The following is a 19,312-nucleotide window of genomic DNA, read 5'->3' as shown; positions in this document are numbered from 1 at the left end:
TTCTCCACAGAAGGTGGGATTTGTGGGATTTCGGAGTTATTTCAGACGGATTAAAACACAAAAGTAAAAGATTAGGGTTATTAAATCAAATAAACCAATTTTCTTGGAGGCTAGACAAATTCAATCCTACAAAATACTTCGGAATTGATTCATGAATAGTAATCACAAACTTTGTATTAACTTTAGGGCTACTTGTTAAATGTGTGATTGTCCTAGGCAGGCCTACATCCATCCATCAACGACTCCTTGTAATTCACGGATACGCCTGCTTGTTTTGACGTGGCGCTGTTTCCCGCTGTCCAGTTCGTGTCGTCATCATGAAGAAGAAAGGAAAGCAGGGCGTCGTTTGAAAGCTTTTTAACGGTTGTTGTTGTCCTAGCTACCTAGCATGGAGACCACGGACTTTTAACTCTTTTGAAACACTCGCGGTGTGTGTACAGGTAGGAAAGCTTCCCTTAAACTAAACCAACTTAGTTGTGTGTATGTCTGTGTGTGTGTGTGTGTGTGTGTGCGTGTGCGTGTGCGTGTGCGTGTGTGTGTGTGTGTGTGTGTGTGTGTGTGTGTGTGTGTGTGTGTGTGTGTGTTATAGTGTGTATAAATAAAACACAGACAGGACAGACAGATAAATATATATATATATATATATATATATATATATATATATAGACACACATATATATATATATATATATATATATATATATGTATGTATGTATGTATGTATGTGTGTATGTGTGTGTGTGTGTGTGTATCTATCTATATTTATCTGTCTGTCTGTCAGTTTTATTTATACACACTAAAACACATATATATGTGTGTGTGTGTGTGTGTGTAATATATGTATCGATATTTGTGTATAGGATGGACACCCTGGACTTTTCCGAGGACGAGATTCAGGAACAGTTGGCGGTCCTGGGCTACAGAAATATTCCTCAACACAGACTGAGGGAATTCAAACGAGGTGTGAATCATCCGTCCCCACCAGAGTGATAGGAGACATATTCATGTCACGTGTTCATATTACAAACCATGGTGGTTTAACTCCTAATTATTCTTTAAACGTTAGACCTCGACGAGCTGATCCAACAGCAGAAGTTACAGATCTTGGATTCCTCCGGCGAGCTAAACATCAGCAGCCGGTCTCTGCTGGGGACGACTCCCACCACTACCAGCCCACCAGCGTACACTAAGGAGACCGGTAAGGAAAGGAAAGGGATTTTGGACTTTTACTGGCATATCTTGTATCTTGTGTGTGTGTATATATATATACGCAGAAAATGTGTAAGTTAAGGTGGTAAGGTGGGTTTGCTGTCAGACCGGGAGGGGGGTTGCAGGTGCACTCTTTTACAGGTGGACCATTTATGCTTCTTTTCATGCAGGCTGTCAGACTGTTGCCCTTCAGCCTGGTCTATGCACAGAGTGTGAATGAAGTTAAGATTATTTAATGCTTTTGTATAATATTTCCCCCCCAAAAAAAAAAAGTTAGTTAAGGCGGAAGCCATGTGTTCTTAGGTGGCATCCTAAGCTGTAAAGTGCTGTGGGAAACCCTTATATATATGATACCTGTATTATTTAATGTGTCCATCAATGTCCATATGAGCCCACAATGTTGTTTCTCTTTCTTCTGAAAAATGTACTTGTGTTGTCGCTTTGGATAAAAGCGTGTGCTTAATGCCCTAAATGTAAATGTACATTGTTGTGCTGTTAGCCTTTAGCCTCATACTCTTCTCAGAGTAGCGCATAACAACCCTTCCCCCATGTTGACTAAACACAGGGGAAGAGTCTGAGCTGCTGTGTTTGTGATAGACTGTTGACGTCCTACAGCCGTTAAGATCAGGTTGACCTGAGAATGAGGCAGATGATTGCTACCATTGTTTATTTGGATAAGGCATAGTGATGCATGGGAGGAATGAACACTTGATTTACACTTGGACTCACTTGTTCTTGTGCCAGGGCCTCAGTGTTTCCCCAGCTGGCCTGGCGAAGGATCTATCCTCAACACTGTAACCGGGGACCACAACAGAGAGGTACGAAGACTCCTTTCATTAAGTACACAACCAAGGATCTTCGCTTGATTCACTTCTGGGATTTCAATCCTGAGTATGAATGTACCTTTAATGCACTGAAAAACCCATGTTAGTTTCATAGTAAATTAAACATTTGTAGAGATATACTTGTAAACATTTGTATATGGTATCTAGTACTAGTTCAAAGGAAGACCCCTAGTTAGTCTCCTAAGGGGAGCTGGCTGCTGAGACCAGTAGACTAACAGTTGTGATATTCCTACACAGGTGCTCTCCTCCTGGCGTCTGAACCAGGAGCCGAACCCCCAGGACTCCTATGCCCGCTACACGGTGGCCCCCAGGACCCTGCGGCCCTCCGAGGCCCCCCAGAGGCTCCACGTGCTGCCGGACCCTGGGCCACAGGAATCACCGGGGCCATTAGACCCCGGCTCAGACCGCCTGTCTCAGCCCACGAGCCAGGCATCCAGCCCAGAGGGAGGGGGCCAAGGGAAACCTTTCATCACCAGGAAGGTCCTGAGGTAATGACACACACGTCATGACCTTAGGGAAGGGATGTTGTTCTTGATGTTTGAACACATGGTAGTCCTAGCTCTTAAAAACAACAATATTTTCTGTATCTCTTTACATGAATAACCTGAAGAGCCGTACGGTTATTATCGTTAAAGATGAGGTGTCGCTAACCGTGTAAAATGTCTTGTTTTTCCATAGGAAGCGCAAGGGACAATTCTTTGTTTGCAACGAATCCATTCACAGCGAAGATTCAGGTAAAACACACTTTCTTTCACAAATAAAACCGCATTCTGAACCCTGGCACACATGATCAATTGTCTTACAATGAGGCTTACATGTATCGGTGCTTTCTATCCTCCTCTTTGCTGCGGGAAAGCTCCTCCTGACTTTGCGGCACCAGTGGTTGCAGCTCCCATGACATCTAATTAGAGGATTGCTAAGAGTTCACAAGGCTAGTAGGACAACACACCCATCTGGTGCTCATAGCTGCAGCTCCCAGCAGCCACCAGTAGATGGAGCCGTCTCTCTGACCTGCCGGCTCATTGGCTTAATCCTCTTAGCTGCCCTCTCCAGAGCCATCTGGACGGCTCCTGCTCAGACCAGCTACTCTCTCTTTCTCTGCCTGGGCCGCTATGTACAAGCTGTGTCCCGTCGCCGACGAGGAGAGCAGCGGGAACGACCGCTCCTCTCGCCACTCGTCCTCCTTTTGGTCCGACGGAGAGGAGGAGCAAGAGGTCGTGGAGCGGGCGGGTCGTGAGGAAGGCTCGGCAACGGCACCAGCCTCCGTGAGCGCTCCTCTGAACCCGGCGGTGACATCAGACGACCCTCCACCCGCCGGCCAATGGGAGAGCAGGGGCCACACAGGAGACTCCTCACATGGGAGCGTGGATGAAGAAGATGGTGATGATGAAGATGGTAGTGAGGATGAAGATAGTGTTGCTGATGAAGATGATGGGGATGGTTATGAAGATGGCAGTGATGATGTAGATAGTGGTGGTGATGAAGATGATGGGGGTGGTGAGGAAGATGGCAGTGGTGATAAAGATGATGGCAGTGATGATGAAGACAGTAGTGCTGATGAAGATGATGGAAGTGCTGATGATGCCTCTGATGGCGGGGAAGATGAGGACAATGGCCGTGACGTTGATGACACTGGCGGTGTGAGTGACAGTGTTGTTGAGGATGAAGATGAAGGTGACAAAGCGCTGGCTGGCGAGTACCGTGGCAGCCCCGCCCCGAGTCACCTGACATCCGGGTACGGGACGTACCGACCGGACTCAGCCAGTAAGGACACGGAGGCCGGCACCATCGCTGAGTTTGACGGGGAAACCCTGGCGGGAGACGAGAGCGACGAGGAAGACCTCTACCGCTTCTACTGCGGCGATGACCCCTCCCCCCCACCTCGCCTCCAGCCCCCCCGGCCAATGCCACGGTCACCTGACCCGAGTGAGGCCCTGTCCGGGATGGGGCAACGCAGCCAACCTGGCCTAGAAGAAGAGGAGTGGAGAGGAGGACAAGACAGGAAGTGTCCAGCGCCAGACAGGAAGTCCTCAGCCGATCAACGCAAGGATCCTCCTCCTCCCCCTCAGGCTGTCATTAGTGAACGGTTCAGTGAACGATCAGAGGGAGACGAGCAACGCAGTGGGTCTGCGCTAGAGGAGCAGGAGCAGGAGCCAGGGGAGTTCTGTAGCAACACGGACATCCGGTTCATCGACTCCCATCTGGAGCCTGGCTGTGCTGGGGCCATGTGGGACAACCTGGGAGCCAGAGACCCGGGTACACACCAGCCCTCCTGGGTAGACCATGGAGGAATCGTTATTTTGAGTTTGACCATGTTTCTAAAAAGTATAATTTCGACAGTTGTGGTCTAGTCCTGGGCCCTGCTGCTGACTGTGCTGAGGTGGTCTGGTCCCATTTCCTGCTTAAGATATGATGATGATGTTGATGAGACATATTTAAATTTCTATATTTAACTGGTGTAGCTTCTTATAAACCATGAAGGGTCTTCATTGATAGAGCTGTCCTTTCCACTAGCGCCCCTCCTTGCTGTGTTCTGATGACCTTTACCCCACACGCTCACATCTCTTCTGGGTGTGAGACAGTATTGTGGGGAGGATGAGATGTGTAAGAACTGAGTCTGAGAACTGAGTCTCATGCTGCTGAGCTCATGGTGACCTCTGAACCCTGTAGATGTGAGCGGTCTAGAGGAGAGGCTCGGGGGTCTGCGGGTGGCTACCGCATCGGCCCATCCCCATGGCGACGACATTGACGAGGAGACGGAGAACGAGGACGTCACTGGGCAGAGCGATGACATCATCAGCCAGAGCGACGGGCGCAGCTCGTCCGGCCTCTCGCTCACCGCCTTCGAGTCGTTTGTCAGAGACATGGTGGGTAACCACGACGATCTGGCAGGGCTCAAGACAAAGCAGCGATACCTTTTCAGTTCAGCTACTTCATTCAGCTAGCTTCCTCATGTGTCATCATCTTAGTTTAATGCATCTTACTCAGCTTGGACTATCTGCCAAAATCTCAAATACCTTCCAAACCAAATCTTAAGATCTGTTCTTTGTTAGTTTAGCTTTAGTGGGTCATCTTTATTTATCTGAAATATATCTGTTATTCAGAATTAATTTCCACTGTTATTTTTAGCTAAATTCTTATGTTGATATTTCCTTCTGCCTTATGTTGGAGTCTTTTAAGATCCTTAGTATAATGAGCATGATGTTCTGTGTCCTTGCTCAGGTCCGAATGCAGACAGACAGCGAGCTGAAACCCAGACCCAAGTCTTGTAAGTGACACAGAGAGCAAGATACACTGCTAGACCATGAACATACATTACTCAGAATTAATGTGATCAATCATTCCCATTGATCAGTCATCCGCCCGGCGCTGGGACACCCTCACACCAGGAACCTGAAGAAGATGGACCCTTTGACCAGGTAATGCCCCCACCTTTACTGTAATGCCTCTACCATTACTGGTTCTCTATGGTTCTACTGTAGGTATATTTACTCGTGTGGTTCTCCATGTTCTACTGCACGTATATTAACTCGTGTGGTTCTCCATATTCTACTGCAGGTATATTAACTCTAGTGTGGTTCTCCATATTCTACTGCAGGTATCTTCAGTACAAACAGGAGTGGGACATGTTCAAAGTTCCAGGGGAGAAGGACCGGAAAGCGCTCCGCTGGGAGATCAGGGTACCAGTCCTACTAAATCATGTTGAAAAACTATGTACAGCCTTCATGTCTACAAGTAGTCCCTACGTTCCTAGAGGTCTAGACACTAGGGCCTGGTGGTGCAAACAAACGTTTCTGGGGATATTTAATGCATTAAAATGTAGTTAGGTGGTGAATAAGGCTTGTTATATTTCTCAACTGGTCCAACATGGAGAGATGTTAACATAATTATTCTGTTCTCAGGAGCAGCTGGCCTACCAACCTCCACCAGTGAGTATGACTCAAGTTACTCTGGGATTTGTAGTTTTACAGGCCCCTTATTTATGTGAGGTTGAGCCATCTCAAAATCGATTCACCAGTGACACCCACCCAGATGTATGATGGGTGCGGTCAGTCTATCATTCATCTGGGTAGACACTCTCACCCGTGGATAGTTTGAAATGGCTTCATGAGCAGCCTCACACCTGGTTGGTAGAATAGGTTTCAATTTTATGAAGACAACCTGTTCTTCTCCCAGTAGTCGAGTCCTGTACAATTCATGTGAACGTGTCCTCCTGTTAGGCGCGGCCACGGCGGACCTACGTACCCAACTCCTACATCGTCCCCACGGAGAAGAAACGCTCGGCTCTGCGTTGGGAGGTCAGGAACGACCTCGCCAACGGACTGCTTCCGCCCAAACAAAACTACCGCTTTTAAAACACCCACACCTTTTTATACTGTTTTTACAAGCACATGGTTTATTTATTCACACAAATGTAATAAAGACATTACTGACACTGGATGGTTTAATTGAACATGTTGGTGGGTCAGGGGAGGTCTGAGTAGGGCATTTTGAAGGGGTAGAGGGGGGTGTACCGCTCGTCGTGCCACAGCAGCTTGCTCTCCAGGAAGCGCACAGCGGCCAGCGTGAGAACGACGGCCTCGTGTTTCAGCATGCTGTGCACATTCAGCCCTGAGGAGACACAAGTCAGGTAAACACGTTGCACCAAGTCTTACCTTGCATACACACGCCTGTGTAGAACTAGGGCTAAACGTACCGATGGCTGGGATGATGTTGACCGTCTTGAGGTTGGCGGTGGCCTGCAGAAGGTTTTCTGGCAGCTCGTCACAGCTGGGAAGACAGAAAAGCATATTCATCTAGGATCCAGCAGCCCTACCAACCATGGTATTAGCAGAACTTCTGATCCAGCATTATCAGCTGCTAATTATGCGCTTATTTATCCCTGCTTCCCGCAACATGATTGGTCAGAAAAAATATGAAGTGAAAGACAGTTATACACCCCTCTCACCCAGATTTGGGATTGTCTGCCATCGGACATCCTGAGACCAGCTTTTTATAGAACTACATCCCATAATGGGATGTAGTGGATAGTTTAGTCTTGGGTGTTTTAACTTCCATCTGAGGTTCTGGGTTTGAGCCCCCATATCTGAATCCTACAGGGAGATGCCCAAATATCCCTCTATAATGACAAGTATCTGATTCACTGTATGAAATTATATTCAAACATGATGCTGTTAAACCCCTGGTTGGATCTGCTGAAAGACTAGAAGTCTGGTACTCACGCGTCTACGATGAGCAGCGACTGCCCCCAGTGTCTCTGTCTGAGGAGGTCCAGGATGTACTGGGGGTCTGGTGTTGGAAGGTCCAGAGACTCAACCACGTAGAGGTAGTCCTGTAGGGGCCATCACACGTGAGCAGAGATACATGACTACTACTGCTCTGTAGTCCAGTTCACATAAAGCAGTCATTTGAGTGACGCTGGGAACATATAAATACTGGAGTAGCAACAAATGATTCAATCACTGCACCACTGTACCAGATCTGACCTAAATGTACCTTAGTGTCTTATAGGGCTAGAACCTCAGAACACCCAAACTACTAGACAATAGATGGGGCTGATTAACACTTCAGCAAAAAGTGTCTGCTCAATGATAATAAAAAGTAAAACAATGTGGCATAATAGAAATGCTCACAGCAGCAGAGTTCAGACTGTGTTTTGTACAACCCTGATACACTGCTGTAGTCACACGAGAGTCTTGCTACTAGCTCCTTACCTGAGCCAGCTTGGAGCTCAGCGCCACCTTGAGGCCCATCACGCGCACCTTCATGGGCAGCATGTAGTAGTAGCTGGTGGGCCCCCGGGGGCCATGGGACACCCCGCCTGGGAGAGGAACAATACACCTTAATATACGAACACCTCACACGGCCCAGACAAACACCTCTCATATGCATCAAAGTTGAATCTCTGGTGGGTTAAACCCGCACTATCAGTCCATTCCTGTTTATAATTAATAGAGAACAGGCAGTCACTGAACACTAGGAATACATGAACAACAAAAGATGTACTGCCTAGATATTATCACAAAAAATCTATTTGGTGTGCAGTAAACATGAGGAATGTTCTACCGGAGTCTACGATGTCAAGAACAATGTTATGTTGTGTTATGTCGTCTTATGGCTCACTGGCCTGATGTTGGCTCATAGTGCAAGCAGCACCTGAATATTTGCTCCACTTTTCACCTGACATGATGCCGAGGGCCTGACAGGTGACAGATCCTTACCCATATCAAGCCTTTCAAAATGGATCTACTTAGGTGTCCTTTAACATCTAATGAATACAACATTCCAGCAAGTTTCTAGAACTCTTACACTACTAGTGAAGGAGACTGGTTGCCGTGTCAACTCACCTCCTCTCCACAATGGCGAGCGGATGCTGCCGACGCGAGCGCGCCCGCTGCCCTTCTGTCGCCATGGTTTTCTCCCACCACCCCTAACCTCTGACCTCACCTTGGTGTTGGCGTAACTCTGGGGGACAGAAGCTCAACATTTGGATTCAAAGTGTACCTTCACTTGTTTTACTTTAGGAACATTTTATAAAATCATACAATTTGAAATGCTGCATACTGCAGTAAGTTGGGCCATTAGTCTTGTGTTTTTCACCAATGGTTGTAGTAGTGTAGTTTCACCAATTAGTGGCCAGCGCGCTTATAAGGTTGGTTTGGGCAGGGGCTTCTGAATATGTGTTTTCCTTAGATTTTGGCAAAAGGGATTATAACATCTGATCCTGTGTATTAATGAAATAATGGAAATGGTCTAGCAGTGGTTACGGTGTAGTATACTCAAAAGGTTTGAGTCTACCTCTAAGAAGCCTAACCTCTATCTGCAGTGCTCATTGTTCACCATTGACATAATGTGCTAATCATCTGGTAAATGACTTGAAAAAACAAAGTCAAGTGTTACATTTTGTGTTAAGTGCTTACTATTCTCTTGTAGCTCCTCTGCCACAGCTCCACCTGGTGGAGGATGTCCAGCCTGCAGGAGAGGGGAGACGTTAGACGCTGATCTGCTGCTCAGCAGAGAGAAGGCACCTGGAGTGGACTTCAGGATTTACATTTAAAGGGGTGATATCGTGATTTTTCGACTTTTCCCTTTGCTTTAGACTGCTATATGTATACATGTTGTACGTCTGCTAAGCTAGAAAAGCCTGAGCCAGGGGGAGTATTCACGCCCACTGAGAACGCCCCTCAATAAGTGTGTGAAACAGCTTAACTTCCATTATAGTGTGACGTCAGACGAGCAGTGGGAGGGGCTGAAGTGCAGAAGTCGCACCTCACAGCTACCCGCAATTATTACAACTTCTCTAGGGTGTGGATTTGCTGACATACGCACAAAGCAGTCGTCCAATCACAGCAGACTGGGCTATGCAGGAGGGGGGCTTTCAAGCGACATGATGCAGAACAGACGTTTTTGAAAGACGCTGAAATTGGCTTTGCAGAAATGAACAGTGTGAGAATAATAAGGGATATTTTTAACATATAGGCATGTAAACCTATTCTAGCAGTACCCCTAATGCCAAGACATGACAGTCACTGTTTGCTTTGGGAAGACAATATTAGTAAATCCATCTTGAAGGAGTGTTTGACAGCCCAGCAGTCAGAAAGCTGTGTGTGTTCCCACAATCACGACAGCCTGGTGAGGTCGCTTCCTGTTTCTTCCTGCAGATCAGTAATAGAAAATGATCGGACCAATCAGTGCTTAGGGCGTGAGCTGTACCTGGATGGCACGGCGAACACGTCTGGGTGTAGCTGGGCTAGGCCCACGGGGTCTCCCTGCTGGACTGCCAGGGACTCCACCCAGGTAAGGAGCGGGCTCAGGTGGGCTGGGACAGCCGAGTCACATGTTCTGATGACGGGCAGGGAGGAGTCTGCTGGCGGAGGGGGGCGTTCTGGATAGACAAGCGGGTTAAATGATTAGACAAATACATCAAATCAGAACCATGCCTTAAAAGTGGATGGATTTGGACACTATAATGCTGAAAGCAGCATTATAGTGTCCAAATCCATCCACTTTTTAGTGTGCAAATTGAATTATCTGTGAGAGTGATGCTAATGTTTCTACTGTAGTTTCAAACAATTGTTTTTAATATTTTTGTCCAGGTTATATTAATATATAAGGACCACACACACACACACACACACACACACACACACACACACACACACACACACACACACACACACACAGAGCCCAACCTGACAGCTCCATGAGGAACAAGCCCTCCTGTATCTGAACTAACCGCAGGTCGCTTTGGACAGTGATAATATTATCATAAAAATAAACAGACACAATGAGGGGGACTCGTAATTTTGTGTGTCTCAAATAGGAAACACAGCAATTAGCGTTTGATTTGACATTCAATGTGCGTCGTTAAAACGTGTTCGCTTACTTGTTCTTGAGGGATCCACGAGGTTTGAGGGAAGCCGTAAATTTGAAGGTAACGAACTCTCACCAGACAGCGATGACATGAACTACAAAGACACGTCCAGCATTCAGAATCAAACATGACAGTCAGACTCAGTCAAATGAAATAGCAGATCAGTGCTTACCCTTTTAGCGACGCCTCTGCTACACGCTATTACAGATACACGAAGCATTGTGAATGTGCAAGAAGCGTGGTTGTTAAATATTCTACTTTATCCTCTTAAAACGCCATTTCAGGTTATACAATTAAATGTTTGTATCAAAAGGTCATGTGGTCCATGCTATGGTGAAGCTGGGTTGTCGCACAATTTTTCCGTCATCCAAGGAAACCTGCGCCCCCCTAGTGGTTAGCAGAGGAACAACAGCTCGGAGATAAAACACAGCAGAGGTCACACGGTCGGTTTACTTATCTAAATATTTTAACTTTTATATGATTTACTTATATGAATAAATATATTTATATAATATATATATAAAAGATTGCCTGGGGTCTGGAGCGATTTGCTCTCTGGTGCCACTGGATTCAACAAAGCCCAATTTGTTGAATGTAATTTTTATTAAAATATATAAAAAATACACTTTAAGTTCATGCTTAACAGCCGGTTAAAAAAATATTTCAACGTTTTTATTTCGACTCTGATAATGAATACAATTTACCTGTAATCCAGGTTGATGGTTTTTGGTTTGTAAATCGTAAATTAATGTATAATCCAGTAAAAAAAAAAAAGGCAGATTATATTGTACACATACTCTCATTAATGCACCCAATTTTAATATATGGAAATATTCAAGAAATAATTTAATAACTACATTTCCAATCGTTAAAATAACATTTTATCATTACATATGCCAAACGTTTACATTGATGATGACAATGAGTGCAAAAGTACATATTTTATAATACATAACGCAAATATATTGAAGAAATGTATACAAAAGGTTTAGCAACAAATATAGGGCAACAAATATGTACAACACATGAAAACTGGCCAACTGTGTTTAGAGATAGTTGTACTCCTATATGAGCTTAGAAAACCAGAATGTCGAGCCTTCTTCATTTGCATCTGGAACCTCGAGGTCCATGTTAGGTGGATGAAAGTTGAGTCTCCCCAGTGTGTTTGGTCTACGGTTTTGCATAAGTTCATCTTGCCCTTGTGTGGGGAAAACTGTGACAAAATAACCTTCGTCAGATTGTTTTCTATGTCCAGTGTGTAGCTTGGCACTGGGCTGCCTGGTCCTCCTCTGACCATCGGCAGACCTTCTGTGAACCTGATGTCTGGGGTCCCGCGGGTCCATATTGAACCCTGCTGGGGAGACTCCATAGCCCTGGCTTATCCCACCCCCTGACTGATGCCTGGGAGCTGCTGCGTTGACACTCGGACCCCTGTACCCCCCTGAAACCCTGCCCATAGCGGGATCTTGTTGGGGTGCCCTGGACCTGGGGACATGATCCCTTCCAGTGAAATCATCGATGTTCAGATCAGAACCGAAAACATACGTATTGGGATCAGAACCAGGGCCGTATGGTAGATTGTTGTGGCCGTGATGATCGCCCCTTGGGTGTGTCTCGGGAGACATTCTATATTGCAAGTTTAAATTGCCATCTAATCCTGGGGTTTTCATGCCTGTGAGATCTGACCTCCGACCTTTATAAGAGGGCTGGTTATAATGCAGTGCAGGAGCATCGATGTCAAGCACTGGAGCTCTCATGTTGCCTATTTGAGGGGCATTTAGTTTAAATCTAGGTGGGTTCATTTCCCCTTTTGGTACTGAACCAGAAAGACCCAGGTTCGACATTTGAGGGGTTTTCAACTGACCAGATGGAGCATTGATTTCAACATTTGGGCCTTTCAGACCGGGGCCTTTCAATTTAGAAACAGAGAGGTCCATGTCTGGTGCGGTTGCTTTTGGTCGAGAGAAACCTATGTCTGGCATTTTGAACTTCCCCTCTGGAGTGTCTACCGACACATTTGGTTGTCTTGGTGAAGACACATCAAAACTTGGCGCATCCAATTTTGGTCCAGAAAGACCCAAATGAGGCTTTTTAAATTTGCCATCAAAATCACCATCTGGTAAATTAACTCCAGCTTTTAGACCTTTAATGTTTACCAGTGGCATGTTGAAATCTACATCTGGACCATCTATGTTGCCATCAATGTCAGGTCCTTTAATGTCTGATAAGCCAATTTTGGGAATTTTCAAGTGGGGCATCTTTATCTTTGTTTTGGGTGAACTAATCCTCACATCTGGAGATTTCACATCCAATTTAGGAGCTTTATGATCCATTTTTGGTAAGTCCAATTTCGGGGTCTCAATTCCCCCTTCTGGCAATGTACCTGAGAGACTGAATTTGGGCATTTTCAGTTTTCCTGAAGGAGCATTAATATCAATGTTTGGGGCACTGAGGTTCATGTTTGGCTTTTTGAGATCAAAGTTGGGCAAATTGAGGTCTGGTCCACCAAGTTTAGGACCCGAGACATTGAAATCTGGGGACTTGAGGTCCAAGTCAGGACCATCTAACTTTGGTCCTGAAAGTCCAAAGTCTGGCATTTTTATATTTGGCTTTTTCAATTTAAATGATGGGCTGTCAAAATCTGCATCTGGCATTTCCAATCCAGCTTTAGGACCTTTGAGGTTGACATTTGGCATATTCATATCTAGATCTGGACCATCTATGTTGCCACCAACTTGTGGTTCTTTTAGGTTTGGGAGGTTAAATTTTGGCATCTTCACCTTGGGCATCTTAAACTTTGTTTTGGGTGAACCGATGTTCATATCTGGAGTATTCATATCCAATTTAGGAGCTTTAAGATCCAATTTTGGCATGTCCAAGTTTGGGGTCTCAATTCCCCCTTTTGGCAGTGTTCCTGAGAGATCAAACTTGGACATTTTGAATTTCCCTGAAGGACCATTAATATCAATGTTAGGGGCACTGAGGTCCATGTTGGGGCTTTTGAGATCAAAGTTGGGCATATTGAGGTCTGGGGGATTTATTCCACCGCCAAGTTTAGGACTCGAGACATTGAAATCAGGGGACTTAAAGTCAGGACCATCAAACTTTGGTCCTGAAAGTCCAAAGTCTGGCATTTTCATGTTTGGCTTTTTCAATTTAAATGACAGGCTGTCAAAACCTGCATCTGGAATTTCCAATCCAGCTTTAGGACCCTTGAGGTTGACATTTGTCATTTTCAAATCTAGATCTGGACCATCTATGTTGCCGTCAATATCAGGTCCTTTAATGTTGGGTAAACCAAATGTTGGCATCTTCAAGTGGGGCATCTTAAACTTGGCTTTGGGTGAACCAATGTTCACATCTGGAGTATTCACATCCCATTTAGGAGCTTTAAGATCCAATTTTGGCAAGTCCAAGTTCGGGGTCTCAATTCCCCCTTCTGGCAATGTACCTGAGAGACCGAATTTGGGCCTTTTCAGTTTCCCTGAAGGAGCATTAATATCAATGTTTGGGGCACTGAGGTCCATGTTGGGCTTTTTGAGATCAAAGTTGGGCATATTGAGGTCTGGTGTATTTATTCCACCACCAAGTTTAGGACCTGAAACATTGAAATCAGGGGTTTTGAAGTTTAAGTCAGGACCATCTAACTTTGGCGCTGAAAGACCGAAATCAGGCATTTTAAAATTTGGCTTTTTAAATTGAAATGATGGGCTGTCAAAATCTACATCTGGCATTTCCAATCCAGCCTTGGGACCCTTAAGGTTGACATTTGGGATATTCATATCTAGATTTGAACCACCTATTTTGCCATCAATGTCAGGTCCTTTAACTTTAGGTGAGCCAAATCTTGGCATCTTGAACTTGGGCATCTTAAACTTTCCTTTTGGTGAACCAATATTCACATCTGGAGTATTCACATCCCATTTAGGAGTTTTAAGATCCAATTTTGGCAAGTCCAAGTTCGGGGCCTCAATTCCCCCTTTTGGAAGTGTGCCAGAGAGACCAAATGTAGGCATTTTCAGTTTCCCTGAAGGAGCATTAATATCAATGTTAGGGGCACTGAGGTCCATGTTGGGGCCTTTGAGATCAACTTCGGGCATATGGAGGTCTGGTGTATTTATTCCACCACCAAGATTAGGACCAGAGACATTGAAATCAGGGGACTTGAAATCAAAGTCAGGTCCATCTAACTTGGGTCCTGAAAGTCCAAAGTCTGGCATTTTCATATTTATCTTTTTAAATTTAAATGACGGGCTGTCAAAATCCGCATCTGGTATTTCCAATCCAGCTTTAGGACCCTTGAGGTTGACATTTGGCATATTCAAATCTAGATCTGGACCATCTATGTTGCCATCAATGTCGGGTCCTTTAAAGTTGGGAGAGCCAAATTTTGGCATCTTCACCTTGGGCATCTTAAACTTTCCTTTTGGTGAACCAATATTCACATCTGGAGTATTCACATCCCATTTAGGAGTTTTAAGATCCAATTTTGGCAAGTCCAAGTTCGGGGCCTCAATTCCCCCTTTTGGAAGTGTGCCAGAGAGACCAAATTTAGGCATTTTCAGTTTCCCTGAAGGAGCATTAATATCAATGTTAGGGGCACTGAGGTCCATGTTGGGGCCTTTGAGATCAACTTCGGGCATATGGAGGTCTGGTGTATTTATTCCACCACCAAGATTAGGACCAGAGACATTGAAATCAGGGGACTTGAAATCAAAGTCAGGTCCATCTAACTTGGGTCCTGAAAGTCCAAAGTCTGGCATTTTCATATTTATCTTTTTAAATTTAAATGACGGGCTGTCAAAATCCGCATCTGGTATTTCCAATCCAGCTTTAGGACCCTTGAGGTTGACATTTGGCATATTCAAATCTAGATCTGGACCATCTATGTTGCCATCAATGTCGGGTCCTTTAAAGTTGGGAGAGCCAAATTTTGACATCTTCACCTTGGGCATCTTAAACTTTGCTTTGGGTGAACCAATGTTCAAATCCGGAGTATTCACATCCAATTTAGGAGCTTTCAGATCCATTTTAGGCAAGTCCAAGTTCGGGGCCTCAATTCCCCCTTTTGGCAGTGTGCCAGAGAGATCAAACTTGGGCATTTTGAATCTCCCTGAAGGAGCATTCATATCAATGTTGGGGGAATTGAGGTCCATGTTTGGGCTTTTGTAATCCACTTCAGGAATGTTAAGGTCTGGTGGATTTATTCCACCGCCAATTTTAGGACCAGAGACATTTAAATCAGGGGATTTGAAGTCAAAGTCAGAACCATCTAACTTCGGTCCTGAAAGTCCAAAGTCTGGCATTTTCAAATTTGGCTTTTTAAATTTAAATGACGGGCTATCATAATCAGCATCTGGTATTTCTAGCCCTGCTTTGGGACCCTTTATGTTGACATTTGGTACATTCACATGTAGATCTGGACCATCTATGTTGCCATCAATGTCTGGTCTTTTTAGGTTTGGGAGGTTGAATTTTGGCATCTGAAACTTCGGCATCTTAAACTTTGCTTTGGGTGAACCAATGTTTACATCTGGAGTAGTCACATCCAATTTAGGAGCTTTAAGATCCAATTTTGGCATGTCCAAGTTTGGGGCCTCAATTCCCCCTTTTGGCAGTGTTCCTGAGAGATCAAACTTGGGCATTTTGAATTTCCCTGAAGGAGCATTAATATCAATATTAGGGGCACTGAGGTCCATGTTGGGGCTTTTGAGATCGACCCTGGGCATATTGAGGTCTGGTGTATTTATTCTACCACCAAGTTTAGGACCTGAAACATTGAAATCAGGGGATTTGAAGTTTAAGTCAGGACCATCTAACTTTGGTGCTGAAAGACCGAAATCTGGCATTTTAAAATTTGGCTTTTTAAATTTAAATGACGGGCTGTCATAATCAGCATCTGGTATTTCTAGCCCTGCTTTGGGACCCTTTATGTTGACATTTGGTACATTCACATCTAGATCTGGACCATCTATGTTGCCATCAATGTCTGGTCTTTTTAGGTTTGCGAGATTTGGCATCTTAAATTTGGGCATATCAAACATTCCTTTGGATGAACCCATGTTAAGATCTACTTTTGGAGCTTTAGGATCCATGTTTGGTAAATCCATAGCAGGAACCTTTATGTTTGGACCACTGACGCTCAGGTCTGGTGATTTCAATTTTGGTGCATTGATGTTCAGGTCAGGAGCATTCAAGTCAAAATTAGGCATGTTCAGTGAGGGCATTTTGAATTTCCCTTTGGGTAAATCAGCGTTCATGTCTGGAGCATGCAGGTCTAGATTAGGAGCATTGAGATCCATGGATGGTGTGTCAATGCCAGAAAACTCTAGAACCTGAATATTTGGAGATTTTGCACTTGCATTTATATCCACATCTCTTTTCTTTGGTAATGTACCAAATAATTTTAATTTGGGTTTTTTGACCTTAGCTGAGGGAATTTTCATCTCCATATCAGTGCTAACATTTAGCTTGGGGAGATTGACATTAGGCAACTCATTGTCAGGAACTTCTACTTTTGATCCAGACAATCCAAAACTGGGCATTTTCAAATCTGGCATTTTGAAATTTCCAGAATGGGTACCAATATCCATACTGGGTTGCTTGAGTTTAGTTGATGCTAAATCAAGGTCAATGTCTGTTTCCAGATATCCAGCTTTAATCTTTCCTAAGCTGATATCTGGCCCCTGTAGATCTCCACTATATCCGCCTTCTGGTCCTTCGGGGCTAGAGAGACCAAAGTTGGGAATCTTGAACTTTGGTGTCTTCAGTCCTGTGTTGATGTCCAGCCCTGGAGTATCAACAGTTTTGAGACTGAAGTCAGGTGATTTGAGGTCAGCATCAATATTGAGATCTGGTCTTTTGCCTGACAGCCCAAATGAAGGCATCTTAAATTCTCCAGAAGGTGAATCAAGATCTAAATCAGGTTTTTTCAGGTCCATCGTGGACCTTGTCACTGTAGGTAACTCAAAGTTATGTAAACCCATATTAGGGTTGTCCACATCTAGGGCAGGGTTCCTAAGTTTCTTGGAAGGTCTGACATGAATATCACCTGGAGATATTTCTGGGACATTTATATCTGCCTGGACCGCACCTTCTGGGCCAGTTATGGCTCCATTAAGACCAAGGTCTGGAATTTTAAATCTTGGCATCTTGAATGTTTTTTTAGCTCCTTCAATTTCTATTTTTGGTGCATTGCCGTCAAAGGTTGTGTCACTGATCTTCCCCTCCGTCTGATATATTTCCAAACCAGAAAGACGGTCATTGGAATGTCGCAAGTTTAACTCAGATTCTGATTTCAAATTGAGGTTCCCATCTACTGCAGGCATGTCCATTCTGGGAGTCTTTGTTTTAAGTAATCCAAAGTCAACACCAAGCCGAGGAATTCCACTGTCAGTCTTATGGCTTAAATTGGATAACTCTGGTTTGCTTCCTTGAGCATGTAGCACTCCATCGCTGGAACCACCCACAGCTCCATGGCCATCCTTCATGAACCTCTTGATCTTTGCATTGTAGAGTTGGCTATAGGAGTCCTTCAGCATCTTGAACAGAAAGACACAGCCTGATGTATTTATTGGTTCATTCCCTAATTTGACCATACATATACTGTATATGATTTAGTGGCAGTGTTTGACCATGAATCCTTTATCATGGGATTGATTGGACTAACCTCTCCTGGGCCCTTGGAGACTGTATCCAGGTTGCCGAGGCTCTTGCTCATGTTGTTCTTGGTGAGGACTTTCATGTTGTTGTTAAATGGTTCCATTAGCTTCAATACTTTCAAAACCTCCTCTTTGGACATTTCATCGAAGTTAATCGCTGCACCCACAATTTCATCCCCTGCAATTCAAACATCATGTGGTCACAAAAGGTTGTTTGGGGTTTTCAAGGTCTCTTACTGTGAAGAATACCATAAATATAAACATGGAACATACCACGTATGTCATATAAACATATAACATACATATTTCTTAAGCAAGGTGATAACACTTTTTCATACATTCTTCATACATTTTTCATGGCCAACCACATCAGCCTGAGTGTTAGTACCTTGGTGGAGCCCCTGATTGGAGGAGGACCCAATGCCGATGCTTGAGACGACCAGTGCCCCGCTCTCAGACTCCTCCAGGGTGAGGCCGTCCGACATACTCCTCCCTCTCCGGTGAGATGGCTTGGAAACAGAAGAACATGTCATTTAAAACCACCATCCATTTAAATCTGACCAGGAACTCCTTCATTCCATCAATCAATCAAACATTCATAGAGTGCTTTTTACAACAATACAAGAGAAATAACACAAAAAGGAAACTAAAATATGAGAATTCCCAGATCCATTGATCCATTACTACATTAAAAATAGTGTACATTAAAAAACGTTTTATTATTTAAAAAAAGTTACAAATATGGATAGATTGAAGTTCCTCTGGCAGACTGTTCCAGAGGTTCGGACTGTAGACACAGACAACACTGCCTCCCTGTAGGTCTCAGGTGAGAGGTGCCCTGAGGAGCAATGAGGAGGCCAGAGGGCATATTTAAGCTGATTTTGACACCATGACTTTCAAGGCTTTCATACCATGATCTCTGTCTTCTGCTACTGTGGTGGGGATGAATTCATCTGCATTCAACCTGCAGGAGGCAAAGGCCGAATATTCAGTGTGCAGCTAGCACAAGACATATGAGCATTAAAGAGCTGATGAGACTAAAAGTACATACATGTCCATTCAAAAGAGATTGATCATCTATTGAGAGGTTCAATAGATTATTGACAAAAATACTGAACATCAAGTACTGGACACAAGTACAGTTTTGAGATATCATAAGCATTCTGAAGGAATTCCAAGTAACTCTCTTGGAACCGGTCTAACCAGGACTGGACCCCACCCTC

At 44.5% G+C, this 19,312-nt stretch overlaps 3 protein-coding genes across 3 annotated transcripts; 1 reads left to right on the top strand and 2 right to left on the bottom strand.

Annotated features, from left to right (window-relative positions):
* The first annotated feature begins 329 nt into the window (after positions 1-329).
* LOC311374694 (centriolar and ciliogenesis-associated protein HYLS1-like) lies at positions 330-6,466 on the top strand. The gene is made up of 12 exons (XM_084490488.1): positions 330-440; positions 861-961; positions 1,067-1,198; positions 1,954-2,027; positions 2,292-2,542; positions 2,733-2,788; positions 4,725-4,921; positions 5,277-5,322; positions 5,410-5,473; positions 5,653-5,734; positions 5,957-5,983; positions 6,275-6,466. Exons 2-12 carry the CDS (start codon positions 862-864, stop codon positions 6,407-6,409), a joined length of 1,164 nt encoding a protein of 387 aa, XP_084346614.1. The 5' UTR covers positions 330-440; position 861; the 3' UTR covers positions 6,410-6,466.
* LOC311374696 (large ribosomal subunit protein uL4m-like) lies at positions 6,429-10,772 on the bottom strand. Its single transcript, XM_084490489.1, has 9 exons — positions 10,601-10,772; positions 10,441-10,522; positions 9,768-9,939; positions 8,975-9,026; positions 8,402-8,519; positions 7,769-7,875; positions 7,277-7,386; positions 6,751-6,824; positions 6,429-6,665 (listed from the first exon to the last, which is right to left on the bottom strand). The coding sequence occupies exons 1-9, from the start codon at positions 10,646-10,648 to the stop codon at positions 6,520-6,522; spliced, it is 909 nt and encodes a 302-aa protein (XP_084346615.1). The 5' UTR covers positions 10,649-10,772; the 3' UTR covers positions 6,429-6,519.
* Positions 10,773-11,196: 424 nt separating this feature from the next.
* Positions 11,197-19,056, bottom strand: LOC311374693 (uncharacterized protein). Its single transcript, XM_084490487.1, has 4 exons — positions 19,001-19,056; positions 18,478-18,598; positions 18,098-18,267; positions 11,197-17,969 (listed from the first exon to the last, which is right to left on the bottom strand). The coding sequence occupies exons 1-4, from the start codon at positions 19,001-19,003 to the stop codon at positions 11,493-11,495; spliced, it is 6,771 nt and encodes a 2,256-aa protein (XP_084346613.1). The 5' UTR covers positions 19,004-19,056; the 3' UTR covers positions 11,197-11,492.
* Between the last annotated feature and the right edge of the window lie 256 nt (positions 19,057-19,312).

Source organism: Micromesistius poutassou (assembly GCF_964030765.1).
Source record: "Micromesistius poutassou genome assembly, contig: SCAFFOLD_4406, whole genome shotgun sequence".
NCBI lineage: Eukaryota > Metazoa > Chordata > Actinopteri > Gadiformes > Gadidae > Micromesistius > Micromesistius poutassou.
The sequence above is the reverse complement of the archived record's forward strand: the minus strand, read 5'-3'. Positions and strand labels throughout refer to the sequence as shown.